A 13,688-nucleotide genomic window follows, 5' to 3' on the forward strand; every position below is an offset into this window, starting at 1 on the left:
CAGTGTTCTTGCCTGGAGAATCCCAGGGACAGGGGAAGCCTGGTGGGCTTCTGTCTATGGGGTCGCACAGAGTCGGACACGACTGAAGTGACTTAGCAGCAGCAGCAGCAGGCAAGGATATTGGAGTGGGTTGCCATTCCCTTCTCCAGGGGATCTTTCCGACCCAAGGATTGAACCTGCATCTCTTAGGTCTCCTGCATTGGCAGGTGGGTTCTTTATTACTACTGCCACCTGGGCCTTTTCAAAGGAGTCTGTTCAAACAGTGATGGTCTTTTAGTGGCCGAGTGTATGAGAGGAATCCACAGTATGAATGCACAATATTTATTTAACCATTCTCCTACTAATAAACATGTGACACTTAACACATTTATTTTTCACTGTTATAAAAATTACTGGAATACTCTTGTCCACTTATGTGGGTATTCCTCTGGGATAAATGATCAGAAAAAGCGATCCTGAACTGGATCAAAGGCTGTTACATTCTTTCTGTTATATAGTACCTTTACTTCTCACATCCCAATATCAGAGCTAGGAACATATTCCAAAAGTAGGCCTCTAAAGATTTTAAAGTCAAGACTACAGCAATAATTCTACCAGGCTCTTACTCTGATATCTTAGATCCCTTATTTTATGAAGTATAAGAGTCAAATAAAAGAAGCAAAATATATTTTTTGTTTTTGTTGTTGTTGTACAGTTAATATGACCTGGTCAGTGAACACTGTTTATTAAATACCACCTTCTGCTCATACATGGAAGAAAAGAAGGTGTTTTTGTTTTTGTTTTTTTAAAAAAAAAAAAAAGAATAAAGAAAACCCTAGTTTCTGACCATACGCTAAACTCTATTAAAACTGTACCTGCTGTGGGCTTCTCTGGTGGTCCAGTGGTTAAGCATCCACCCGCCAATGCCGGACACACAGGTGTGAACCCTGGTCTGGGAAGATCCCACCTGTCAAGAGGCAACTAAGCCCATGCACCACAATTACTAAGCCTATGTGCTCCAGAGCCTGTGCTCTGCAGCGAGAGGCCACCACAGTGAGAAACCCACGTGTCCCAACTAGAGTGGCCCCTGCTTGCTGCAACTAGACAAACTCCTTGCAGAGCAACAAAGACCTGGCACAGCCAAAAATAAATAAATAAATACTAAAGTAAATTTTACTTGTGGAGAAAGTATGTGCTCCCGTCCTACCAGCTCTTTCCCAGTTCCTGAAACACTGCTCAGCCTCCCTTACAGGTTTTGTACATCCTTTTCCACCCGTTTCAATGCTTTCACTCTCAGCCTCCTTCTGACCTTGACACAAGCATCATTTCCTCAAAGAAGCCTCCCCAAGTCTCCAGTCTAGGACAGGATTCTTGTTAAGTGCTCTCACACAGCCATGCGCTTTTCTTTCAGAGAAAAATTAGCAACCATCTTCCTCACTAGCCTGTAAATTCCAAAAGATCAGGGGTTGTGTGTGTGTTTATTATCATTTCATCAAAAGCATCCAGCTAAGTGCTGGGCTTATAGATGAAGCTCAATAAATACAGAGGAAGAGAGAATACGAAAGAACAAGAATGAATGAATATGAACATACCATTTCTAAAAGACTTGGGTAAACAAACGATTCTTATTACAGATCTGCAGTAGGATATTCGAATATTCAGTCTTATGGAAAAATGTAATATTAGTGTTAAAGGAAATTTTGAAAGTGAAAAGCTATATCAACTACCCTAAGAGAGCAACTACTTTTTTCCTCATAGTTTTCTTCTAATCTTTGTCCAAATACATATTTTTATAAAATATAATTATTCATGATATTAAAAGACTACAATGAGAGACAAAATTTTAGGTGACAGTTTCTTCCTACAGAAATAGAGCTACCATTTTAGGAAAACATATAAATAAATATAACTTTTAGGCTGTTAGGAAACTAAATTTTAGGTGCATGATTTGAAAATAAGTGTATACTCTTACTTTGGCACTTGGCGATGGTATTACACACCTGTTTTTATAAGTGAGACGAACAGTTCTCGTACCTTCCCATTTCCCAGGCTGCTGTTCTTTAGAAGCCTGTTCCCACTTAGAGATAATGTCACAAATCTAGAAGGGAAGTAGAAAATGGAGATTCACAATATTTTTCACATTTGGTATTTTTTGAAGACAAGCATGTCTACAGACTGAAAATTTTCAATTAATGCAATCAAACCAAATGGACTGAAGCTTTCTGTTTTAAGCTTCCGCAGCTCTCAGTTTAGAATTTAATTATAAATCACTCTTTGGTCCTCTTATCCTTTTGGACACACATTAACTTTGGACTATGGCCATGAATTTTTACTCAAAAAGGAAACTTAATGAAGGACTGCATGAGACTGGAAACAAGAAGATTCCAGGAATTTTTTCATGATTTAGTCACCGAAAGTCAACTTTTCCACCTTCTCAGTTTAAAAAGATTGGAATAACTGAAGTTATACCGAAGAAATCTGAAATATAATGTGTTAAGGTTCTTGGGGAAAAAACAAAAATTCTTCAGGAACAAGATGAATTTAAAAAATCTTGTCATTTACAGAATTATAAATAAAGGTTTTTAAAATTATGGGGTAACAATTATTCACCAAAGCCCCTAATATTTACTCAGCTCAAGTCAACCAAAAATACTAGCTTATCTTCTTGATCAATTATTAAAAGTATTCAAGGAATGTCTGTCTCAAAAATTTACATTTAGAAATGTTGATCTGAACAGGATATACTTGAAACTGCAAAGAAAAAGACATTCATTTATCTAGATGCCTCAAAATGCTGCTGAAGAAACAGGTGGGAGTGGGGTGGAAATCCTATCTTCTGACCAGCACTCTTAAGGAACTAAGTATGAGTTTTAACATATTGCATATTTAATCCATGGAAATCCAACAGATCATTCTGCAAATGGAGCTGGGCTTTGGGAGTGAAATGAAAGTACTGATGTTTTATATGCTCTAAACTCATGGGTGTATCCCCTGCTTTGCCCCAAATCAGATTTTGGGTTCATCTCCAAATCAGAGCAGTGCCTTTACTCCATAACAAGGTACTTATTCCCAAGAGCAATAAGGACCACGACAAGTCAGAGGATCCAGGCCTGGTTCCAGCTATTTGATTTGCCATACATTATGTTTTAATTCTAGGCCTCAGTTTCCTCATTTGCAAAATAATTGGGTTATTTCTCTAAGGTTCCTTATGGTTCTATATCCTATGTTTTTAATCATTGCCATAGCTAGATGGAAACTTCATTAAAGCTATTTTACTATGACCTAGAAAACATTTTTAAAGAATCTTCCAATTCTCTATTGTTGCTTATGATCTTCCCTATGTCTGGAATTACTTCTTTATCTCCACAGGTGCCTTTTCTTGTGTGTGTTAGTTGCTCAGTCATGTCCGACTCCTTGTGACCTCATGGACTGAAGCCCGCCAGGTTCTTCAGTCCATGGGATTCTCCAGGCAAGAATACTGGAGTGGGTTGCCATTTCCTTCTCCAGGAGATCTCCCCAACCCAGGGACCGAACCTGGGTCTCCCACATTGCAGACAGTTTCTTTACCATCTGAGCCACCAGGGAAGCCTAGTGCATTTTCTACCAGTCAAAGTCCAGCTGAACTCTTTCCTAATTTCCACTGAATGTAATCTTTTCCTCTGCAGAATGTTCACCACGTTCTTAAACTATTTATCATTTTCAATTTTAAGGTTATCAGTGTATAAGGCTTACTCTTCCCTATGCAGATTAGAAGTTCATTATGTGCAGGGAATATTTCTGTTCCTTCTTTATATTCCCCAGAGGGTTGGCTCCAGTTCCCGGGACACAATGTGTGTGTGTGTGTGAGTGCACAGTCGTGTCCAACTATGGACTGTAGCCTGCCAGGCTCCTTTGTCTGTGGAATTTTCCAGGCAAGAATACTGGAGTGGGTTGTCATTTACTACTCCAGAGGATCTTCCTGACACAGAGATCAAACCTGCATCTCTTGTGTCCCCTGCATTGACAGGCAAATTCTTCACCACTGTGCTACTCAGGAAGCCCTGGGACACAATATACAGTTAAATGGATAACGCTGAGTGAATGAATAAAATGGAAAACCATTTTATTAAAGCTTCCATACCTCCACTCTTTCTACCTTAATATTTAGGGTATTATTACTATTATTAATCCTCTTCCTCTCTTTAACACGCAGGATGTATGTGTGTGAGGGGTTTCCCTGGTGGCTCAGTGGTAAAAAAAATCTGCCTCCCAATGCAGGAGATGTGGGTTTGATCTATGGGTTGGGAATATCCCCTGAAGTAGGAAATGGCAACCCACTCCAGTACTACTGCCTGGAAAATCCCATGGAAAGAAGAACCTGGTGGGCTACAATCTATGGGGTCACAGAAAGTCGGATATGATTTAGCAACTAAACAACAATAACAATGCATGTGTGTATAGATTTTATTCAGAATTTCTTGGCTTCAACAAAGTCCAATAATATTTTTTTATTATGAATATTAGATTGCTTATATTTTTGGAAAATTCTTGAACTAAACTTTTTGCAAATAGCAGAATAACTTCGTTGCTATTTGCTGGGCCTGCCTCCTTAAAAGGAGTTTTACCTTGATGTTTCCTTGAAGACAATGCTCTAAATCCCGGCCGGAAGGATCATCTGTGAACAATGCAAATCCAGATTGTGCTGGCTTCCTCATCCCTGTATCTTGGTTCAAAGTATTCAAAAACTCTTCCACTGTGGTGGATGCATCAAACCCAACTACCTAAACAGAAACAACATAATCCTTCTCTTAACAGGTACACACATTTCAAACCTTTCAGGGGGGAAACAGGGCATACCTGATGCATGATTAATGATAACATATATTTATCTACGTGCTTTAACTTTTTTTCAAAGTTCCACTGGAGAAAATTAATGTCATCCTAGTCATTAGCCTGACATAAGAATTCCTGGCTTCAGCCAACAGACATGAATTCAAAATTGAAAGATCATTTGACAGCTATAAACCTCTTGCAGAGATATTATGCTGGCCCATTATGAACTACAGAACAGTATGCAATCTTCAAAGGGGAAAAAAACAACAAAAAAGAAATACGCTTAAACATATGAACACTTTTAAGCATTTAATTTTTGTTTCTTAATATGCAGTTACGTATCTGAATTCCATGATAAAAGGCTTACAGCTACAAAGACTAATTGCCAGCTTTGGAATATGTTTGCTTCAGTTAACAGGCAGTCACCTAGATGTGAGTTGGAAGGGCCTGGACAGTTTTCCCAGAGAACTCCTAAGATGTGGAGACTTTAAAGGAACTAAACCTGTACACATCCCATGTCAGTAACCATTTCCTCACCTAGCCGGTACACTGCTGGGGGAAGCCCTCAACTGAAGTACTTTTGCTTTTCTCCATCAGAATTATAATGGTAATGAAAATCCTCCCTTATTTCATTCAATATGGATTTTTTAGTGTGCATCCTTTCTTAGTAAAACTGTTTCAAAACTCAACTATCCTGACAGAAAATCTAATATTTGCATGTTTATCATTGCCAGCTGCTGACAGAAGTAGGGTGACACTCCTACCTCTCAACACCACAGAGGTTATACACAGGATTCTGGGCTAAGCACGTGTTCACTGGGTAGAAAGTCTAATCTACCTGATATATTCCATTCATGAAGTGCACAGGGATACTGAAGGGCAAAGAATGATGATACGGGTTTCGAAGAAGGGTGGAAAGAATCTCCATTCTTGAGGGTCTTGCTTCTCGATCTCCATTCTGTTGTGTTCTTTCTACACATCTCTGGCAGTAAATGGCATATTTTCCAAATTCTGTCCTATAATACAAAACTTAAGATAAAACCTAAGAATAAATTTAATTAAGATATATGAAACCATTAAGGAAACTTTCCTTGGTGTACATTATTAAAATGTATCATGCTAATGTTGACAGCATAATATTATATTATTATAGAATGATAATATTAACTTCTATATTAATATACATTAATATTATATAATGTTAATTATCATAATCACAATGATATAAAATATAAAATTAATATTATATAATATTGATATCAGTTCAGTTCAGTCGCTCAGTCGTGTCCCACTCTTTGCGACCCCATGAATCACAGCACGCCAGGCCTCCCTGTCCATCACCAACTCCCGGAGTTCACTCAAACTCATGTCCATCGAGTTGGTAAGGCCATCCAGCCATTTCATTCTCTGTTGTCCCCTTCTTCTCCTGCCCCCAATCCCTCCCAGCATCAGAGACTTTTCCAGTGAGTCAACTTGTCGCATGAGGTGGCCAAAGTATTGGAGTTTCAGCTTTAGCATCAGTCCTTCCAATCAACACCCAGGACTGATCTCCTTTAGAATGGACTGGTTGGATCTCCTTGCAGTCCAAGGGACTCTCAAGAGTCTTCTCCAGCACCACAGTTCAAAAGCATCAATTCTTCGGCGATCAGCTTCCTTCACAGTCCAACTCTCACATCCATACATGACCACTTGAGTGATAATATTAACTGCTGTCACTCTTCTCAAATTCTAGTGTCTTTACTTTCGCCACTGACTAAACCAGACTTCCCACAAAGCAATCTTCATCATTATTGTATTATTATTATTATCACAAAATAAATTTAAAATTACCAGGCATTACATGGTCAACATATAATGATTATATTAACAAATATAAAGAAAATAACTGTATAAAGACTAGAACAGGATAACTTAAGAAGTGCACGATGAAGAGAGTTTTCTTTTGAAGAACACAGAGATTAACGCCATTCCTGCTAAGCAAGATAAGAAATGTCTTCAAACAAAAATAAAAATGTATTTTCCTTGGGACTTCCCTAGCAGTCCTGTGGCTAAGATCTGTGCTCCCAATGCATGAGGTCCAGGTTTGATGTGGTCAGGGGACTAGATCCTACATGCCATAGCTAAGACCTGGCTCAGCCAAATAAATAAATAAATATTCCTTCTTTACAAAACATGTACTTCTTTAAAAATGTTAAGCATTAAACAAAACTGCTGGGGCAAATAAAGCCAGTAAAAGCTGGATGGAGATCTTATTTGTCCTTATTTGTTACGTACAATTTTCATTTCATTTATAAAAACAGATTGATAATGTACCTAAATATATGTACATTCAAGTGCCTTTTAGGTGGGCTTTAAAATCTCACCTTTGTAGGGGGTGGGTGGTTCTCAGTGACTACAAATGTAATCACATGACCTTGATGGCAGAGTCTCCAAAAATATATTATGAGCTGGAAGATATTTTCCTACTGCTTCCAAGCTGTTTTTTCATTTCATCGTTTGTTTGAGTCCCAGAGTCTATTTAAACAACCTAATATGAACCTATTACTTTGCCAACCAAGGTCCGTCTAGTCAAGGCTATGGTTTTTCCAGTGGTCATGTATGGATGTGAGAGCTGGACTATGAAGAAAGCTGATCGCCGAAGAATTGATGCTTTTGAACTGTGGTGTTGGAGAAGACTCTTGAGAGTCCCTTGGACTGCAAGGAGATCCAACCAGTCCATTCTAAAGGAGATCAATCCCAGGTGTTCATTGGAAGGACTGATGCTAAAGCTGAAACTCCAAAACTTTGGCCACCTCATGCGACGAGTTGACTCACTGGAAAAGACTCTGATGCTGGGAGGGATTGGGGGCGGGAGGAGACGGGGACGACAGAGAATGAGATGGCTGGATGGCATCACCGACTCAACAGACATGAGTTTGAGTGAACTCCGGAAGTTAGTGATGGACAGGGAGGCCTGGCGTGCTGTGATTCATGGGGTCACAAAGAGTGGGACACGACTAAGCGAATGAACTGAACTGAACTGAATATGAACCTCTTGGACAAAATGATCCCAATCACCCTTGGCTGGGCACCCTAGGCCCCACTGTAAGAAAGTCATTCTAAGAGTAAATTGGAAAAGTCTTTTTCAAAGGAGTAAAAATTCTGAGGTAATTCAAATACATACAATTATAAAAGGTGGGAAGACTATCAGAGAAGTCTTCTACATAAAAGAATTAAATGTGAATAAAATAGTAATAGAAACAATAAGGAAACAAAATAGTTGCTTTTCCTGGATGAACACCCACTAATGATAAGACATTCATACTTGAAATGTACATAGACTTTTAACTTAAAATATTCTTTGTCAGCTTTTCAAGCTTTTCGTGCAACCTTCCATAAGAGATTTAACGTAACAAGGGAAATATCTTTCTAGCTATGAATAAATGATACAGGCTTCCCATATCAACATTTGTTTCACACATTCTTCCACAAATGTACTTGGCAGGTTACTAAATACCTATGATTTATTGCAGACAAAGAGGCCACATAAATGGTGCAGCTGGCTAGAACTCTGTGTACCTGGAATCTGCATTTCTCTTTAGGTGGAGCCTGAGGAGCCACAGGAAAGGATGATGGGGAAGGAAGAGCCCAACACAGAGCGCCAAGAGTTGCCAGCCCTGGACAAAGAGAAGCATCACAGGTTAGACACCATGTGGTCATCAGACATCCAAGTCTGCGGGATTGTGACTGAGAGAGGAAGTGAGAGCGAAGGGATGGAAATAGTCTTTCTTGATCCCAAAGTGTTTTTGCTTTTTTCCACATGGACATCATCTCCTTAGAGCATTTATAGTACACAAAAGCATAAAAGCTTCCTATTGGGTCAGAACCATAATCCATCTAGTTATGCATACAGTTGTCTACAACTGAGGTATCAGAAGATATCATATGGTAATCCTTTTTGATATTACACAAGAAGCTTAGGGAAATTCTTCCCTTTTGTTCATTTATGTGTTAACTCCTTCACTGAAATATAAGTAATGACACTAAGAAAGGGAAAAGTGCAAAGTAGTAAAAAATAATTTATACAAAAAGCAAAACCGATCTACCCATACATACATACATAGCTAAACAAGGGGCAAGCACAAAAATATTAACAGAGGTATTTCTAGGTAATAGAGTTATATATGACTTTTATTATTCTTTTGCTCTGGTCTGTATTCTATTTTATATCTTAATTTTTTAAATTAAGTAAGGATAACTTCAATATTTTTTTAAATGTCATACAAAAAAGGAGAAGGGGGAAAGGCCCTGCCCTTGAAGAATTTATGATCTAGGAGAAAACATTATATATATATTTAAACAGTAATCTATAATACAGCATCACTAATACACTGTAATAATGTTTTTTTAAGTATAACCAGTGGACGGAATGATTACTGATGCAGGAGTCAGGAAAGAATCTATGGGAGGGATATTGCTTGGGCTGGACTGGGAGGTCCACAGGTAGGAAGAATGCAGAGGGATCTGGATTGCCAGGTGAAGGATAATGCAAAGACAGGGTTATTCGAAGAATGAGGAGAGTTTATTCATTCACTGTACACTGGAGACAGGATGTATAAAATGAAGTGGAGAAAGAGGAGTCCACTGGAGCCAGATTATGAAGGGCCCCTGATAGACATGAAGCTTAAGTTTCAGAACCCCGCTCAAGCACAGGTCCCCTCCAAATCCCTGGGACAGGCCCTATGAGCTGTCATAGTCATATGACATACTCATTTGTTCTTTTAAAATGTGTAAAAGTAATACATTTTGTATTCTTTATCTTAGTATTCATTGCACAGGTTTCAAGTCCCACAAAACCTAGATCCACTCCTGAGATTCTAGGGTAAGAAATTTCTATTTTATCCTGTGATTGACAGGGAGTCAGTAAGCAAAGATTAAAAGAAGCATTCATTGAAGAGTAAACACAAGTGACTAAAACCCTCCTGAAAATAAATCTGACTGTAATAATTAAGGAAATGTATACAAAATCAATAGTGAAGTACCACATTTTATCTAACAAGAAATTAACAGAAGAATTACACTGAATATTGTTGAAGATATGGAAAATTCTAGAAGTGGACACAATGAAATTCACTGGACTTGCACACAAAATTTAGGTTCAAAGATGTCTATTGTAGTGGTATTTATTACAGAAAAAGTAATTGGAAAAACCTAAACATATAGCAGTTGATATTAATGCAACTAGTATTAATGTTTTGAAGACTGCTGAAGGCTATAGGGGAAATGATTGTGTTTTATAGTTTTTAAGAAGTATACGCACACTGTAGTGTTAGTAATGTGAAAAACTGTGAGTGTATAAGTATACACATATATACATTTATATATAGATCATAGAAACTTAAAGGATATACCTCAAAATAGTAATAGTTGTTTTTCCATTTCATACTTTTTGTATTTTCCAAATGTCTATATTGAATATGTATTATACTTACAATCAGGAAAACAACATCATTCAAAATTGCATGTATACATATCAACACATACCTGCAGTGGTCCTGGCTGATTCTGTGGCTGTCTCCATCTTGTCTGTTTAATGAGCTGACAGCAAATTTCGTTCTGTAGCTCAGGATGTGTCAGACAGATTTGCAAAGCACTCTGGGCTAGAGATATGTGGTAATCAATTGCGGGAGAGTCGACCGCTGCATTTATAAACAGTTGGCAGGTCTGAATTAAATGAAAAAAATAGATATACTCATGGTGAGAAATGATAAGATTTATTCTGCATGAATTATATTGATTCTCTTACTAGCAAAAGTTTTTCTTTAAAAGGATGGAAAAGATATATTGTGATAACGTTAATCAAAAGAAATCTGGAGTGGTGACATTAATATCAGACAAAGTAGATTTCTGGGCAAGGAATTCTGCCAGAGATAAAGAGCATCCTTTTATAATGATAAAGGGGTCAGCTCATCAAGAAGGGTAACAATTCTAAGTGTTTTAATAATATAGCTTCAAAATACAAGATGCAACAACTTACAGGACTGTAAGGAGAAATAGACAAAATTCAGAGTGAGAGACTGCCATACCCCCCGTCAGCATCTGAGAGAGCAAGTAGGTGGAAAAATCAGTATGGATACAGAAAACGTAAACAATACTATCCATCAACCTGACCTAATTTGTAGAAGAGTCTACCTCTGAGCAGAATATGCATTCCTTTTAAGGCATATGGAACATTAATAGCCTCTAGAGTCTACTGGAATACAAACTTCATAAAGACGAGATATTTTCTTGTTTATGTTTATACTCTCTACACAGAACAGAGTTCAACCCCTTCTCATCTTTATTTCTTTCTAGTAATATCAATTGGCATCTTTAAGAACTAGTTTACTGAGGAAAGTATTTTGGGAAATAGTAGCCTAAATAACTTAAAGTTAATGTAAATACATACTATTTTTCCTCCAAAGAGATTAAATTTTAGAGTAGGTTACTAGGAAAAGGTTATAGCAAAATCTTTCCTAGAAATTTTCCAAAGTAGGATATTAATAATTATCACTCTTCATTTTAACAGTTTATTGTAATAAAACTGTTAAATTTCATTTTGATCTTGAATAGAGAACTCTTGCTTGAGGAAGTTTGGGATGGACTGCCTAAAGGCATGGGAAGCAGCTTCAATACTCATAAAACGTTCTATGAATTCTAAAAAATATATGCATGTTAATTTAACAACCCCAAATTACTGTTATAAATGTATCACATAACTTCAGTTATGGTGTTTTACATGTATATTTATTTCAGTGAATTAAATACATTGGGCTTATTAGTGACATTGAAATTTGAGAGTAAAATGAAGTGCTGGGAGTGAAATCTTTTGCGAGGGCTATTTAAAAATCTTAAGTCTTTTTTTTCTTATAAGAAATGTCAGGAAACAAAAAAAGTACTGCTTGTGACAGGATATAGTTGGATCTTGCTTTTTTATACACTCTGATAATCTCTACCTTGTAGTTGGAATGTTTAGACCATTTAAATTGAATATTAATTATTAGTATGTTGTTGTTGTTGCTTAGTCTCTAGGTCATGTTTAACTCTTTTGTGACCCCATAGACTGTAGCCTGCCAGGCTCCTCTCTCCATGGGATTTCCCAGGCAAGAATACTGGAGTAGGGTTGCCATTTCCTTCTTCAGGGGATCTTCCCTACCCAGGGATCGAACCCGTGTCTCCTGCTTGGCAGGCAAATTCTTTACCACTGACCCACCTGGGAAGCCAATTATTAGTATGGTCAGGAATAAATCTCTCTTAGTCATAATTAGTATTCTTTTTTTAAAGTTTATTTTTAGTTGAATGATAATTGCTTTACAAATATTGTGTTGATTTCTGCCATACATCAATATGCATCAGTAATAGGTATACATATGTCTGAGGATTAGTATTCTTTTAACATGATGTTGGAGTCTTTTGACTAATATTTGATTAGTTTTTGTATGAAATTCTCTGTCTTCTATATAATATTTTCTGGGGTTTGGTATAAAAATAATACATCACAAAGAGAATCTAGTGACATGATGACTGAGAATTGCTTCAAAATAACCTAGTCTTGGGGAGCAATAGGGATGGGGAGAATAAAACAAAACTGGTCATAGGTTGACAACTGTGGAGCTGGATGGTGAGCATCTTATACTTTAAAATATTCTCTCTACTCTTACATTTGTTTGATATATACATAAGCTTTGAGCTTTACCCAAAACAAAGTAAAAGAAAAAAATTTTGCAAAATTTCTTTCTTTCCTATACTTTTGAACAGCACTGAAATTATCTACACTTATAAAGTTTGGTAAATTCCCCTGTTTAAATTTTTATTCACCTATGTAATTGGTTTGGGCCATTTATATTTTGTTATATAGTTGATCACTTCATCCAGATTTTCAAATATATTTGTATAAAGTCTGTCTTACTTTGGGTATTTGTGTATTCTGCAGGTGGATTTTTAAAAACACTCCATGATGGCATTTTTAAAACATGAACAAAAGTAGAGAGAATGGTATAATGTACCTATTACCTAGTGTCAACAGCTGTCAACAAGCATTTTGCCATACTTGTTTCATTCAATCCCTGTACTCACTTTTTTCTGTAGTATTTTAATGTATAAATGTATATCATGTTATTTTACTAATACTTCAGTAGGGCTCTCCAACTGACAAAGATTTTCCATATAAGCATCATGTCATCATCATCCACTTCCCAAATTAACAATTCCCTAGTATTACCTAGTAAACAAATAATTTTTTGAAATGGGAGGAATATAGGCAAGAAAAAGAGAAAGAAGAGATAAAAACCGAAGACTCTAAGAGATTAAAGGGAAAATGAAGTACCAAGGTGCCAGCACAGAGTCAAGACAAGAATTCATAGAAGATACATTATATTCTGAGACTGAAGTAATGAAGGAGGAAACAGATGAAACAATGTCTCTCGGGATGAGAGATTCGAGGTGAGCTTTTCTGATGCCCTCTAATTTTTCCAATGAAATTTTCTTCTGAGGAGCATTGTTGAGTAGGGAGTTTGAGGGGATGTGACCAAAGACAAGTAAAGAGAGACAGCTGGCCCTGAGGGATGAAGACCATGGAGTTACACAGGCTCCAGTCCCCACAGCTATTTGATGCTCTCCAGCATTACACACTCAATTAATACAGAAGCAGGCAAGACCACAACAGTGATCTTGGTAGGGGTTTGGCTGAAGAATGCGTGGGACCATAGGTCCCAAGGAACTACAGAGCTCTTTCTTGATCTCAAAGAAAATAAATTACTCAAGAAAAGGTCTTAGTGAGGATGAGAAATGGAAGAGTAAGAAAGTAAGAGAGCTCACGGGCTAAGGGATTATGGTTAAAGAAAGATATATTAGGATTTAAGATTTTAGAGGTGGTGTAC

At 37.2% G+C, this 13,688-nt stretch overlaps 1 protein-coding gene across 3 annotated transcripts in view; it reads right to left on the minus strand.

Moving 5' to 3' along the window:
- PLEKHH2 (pleckstrin homology, MyTH4 and FERM domain containing H2) overlaps nucleotides 1–13,688 on the minus strand; it is a 110,082-nt gene that overhangs the window by 20,801 nt on the left and 75,593 nt on the right. For all 3 annotated transcript variants that reach the window (XR_008682438.2, XM_055399825.2, XM_055399824.2), the window contains 5 exons: nucleotides 10,315–10,494; nucleotides 8,350–8,447; nucleotides 5,630–5,807; nucleotides 4,584–4,739; nucleotides 1,980–2,077 (listed from right to left, as the gene is read on the minus strand). Coding sequence is in view for 2 of the 3 variants with exons in the window: in XM_055399825.2 (XP_055255800.2) it covers nucleotides 1,980–2,077; nucleotides 4,584–4,739; nucleotides 5,630–5,807; nucleotides 8,350–8,447; nucleotides 10,315–10,494 (710 nt within the window). In the remaining variant the exon portion in view is untranslated. The remainder of the gene's footprint in view (nucleotides 1–1,979; nucleotides 2,078–4,583; nucleotides 4,740–5,629; nucleotides 5,808–8,349; nucleotides 8,448–10,314; nucleotides 10,495–13,688) is intronic.

Source organism: Moschus berezovskii, chromosome 11, assembly GCF_049115385.1.
Source record: "Moschus berezovskii isolate FMDL1 chromosome 11, NW_MosBer_1.0, whole genome shotgun sequence".
NCBI classification, from domain to species: domain Eukaryota; kingdom Metazoa; phylum Chordata; class Mammalia; order Artiodactyla; family Moschidae; genus Moschus; species Moschus berezovskii.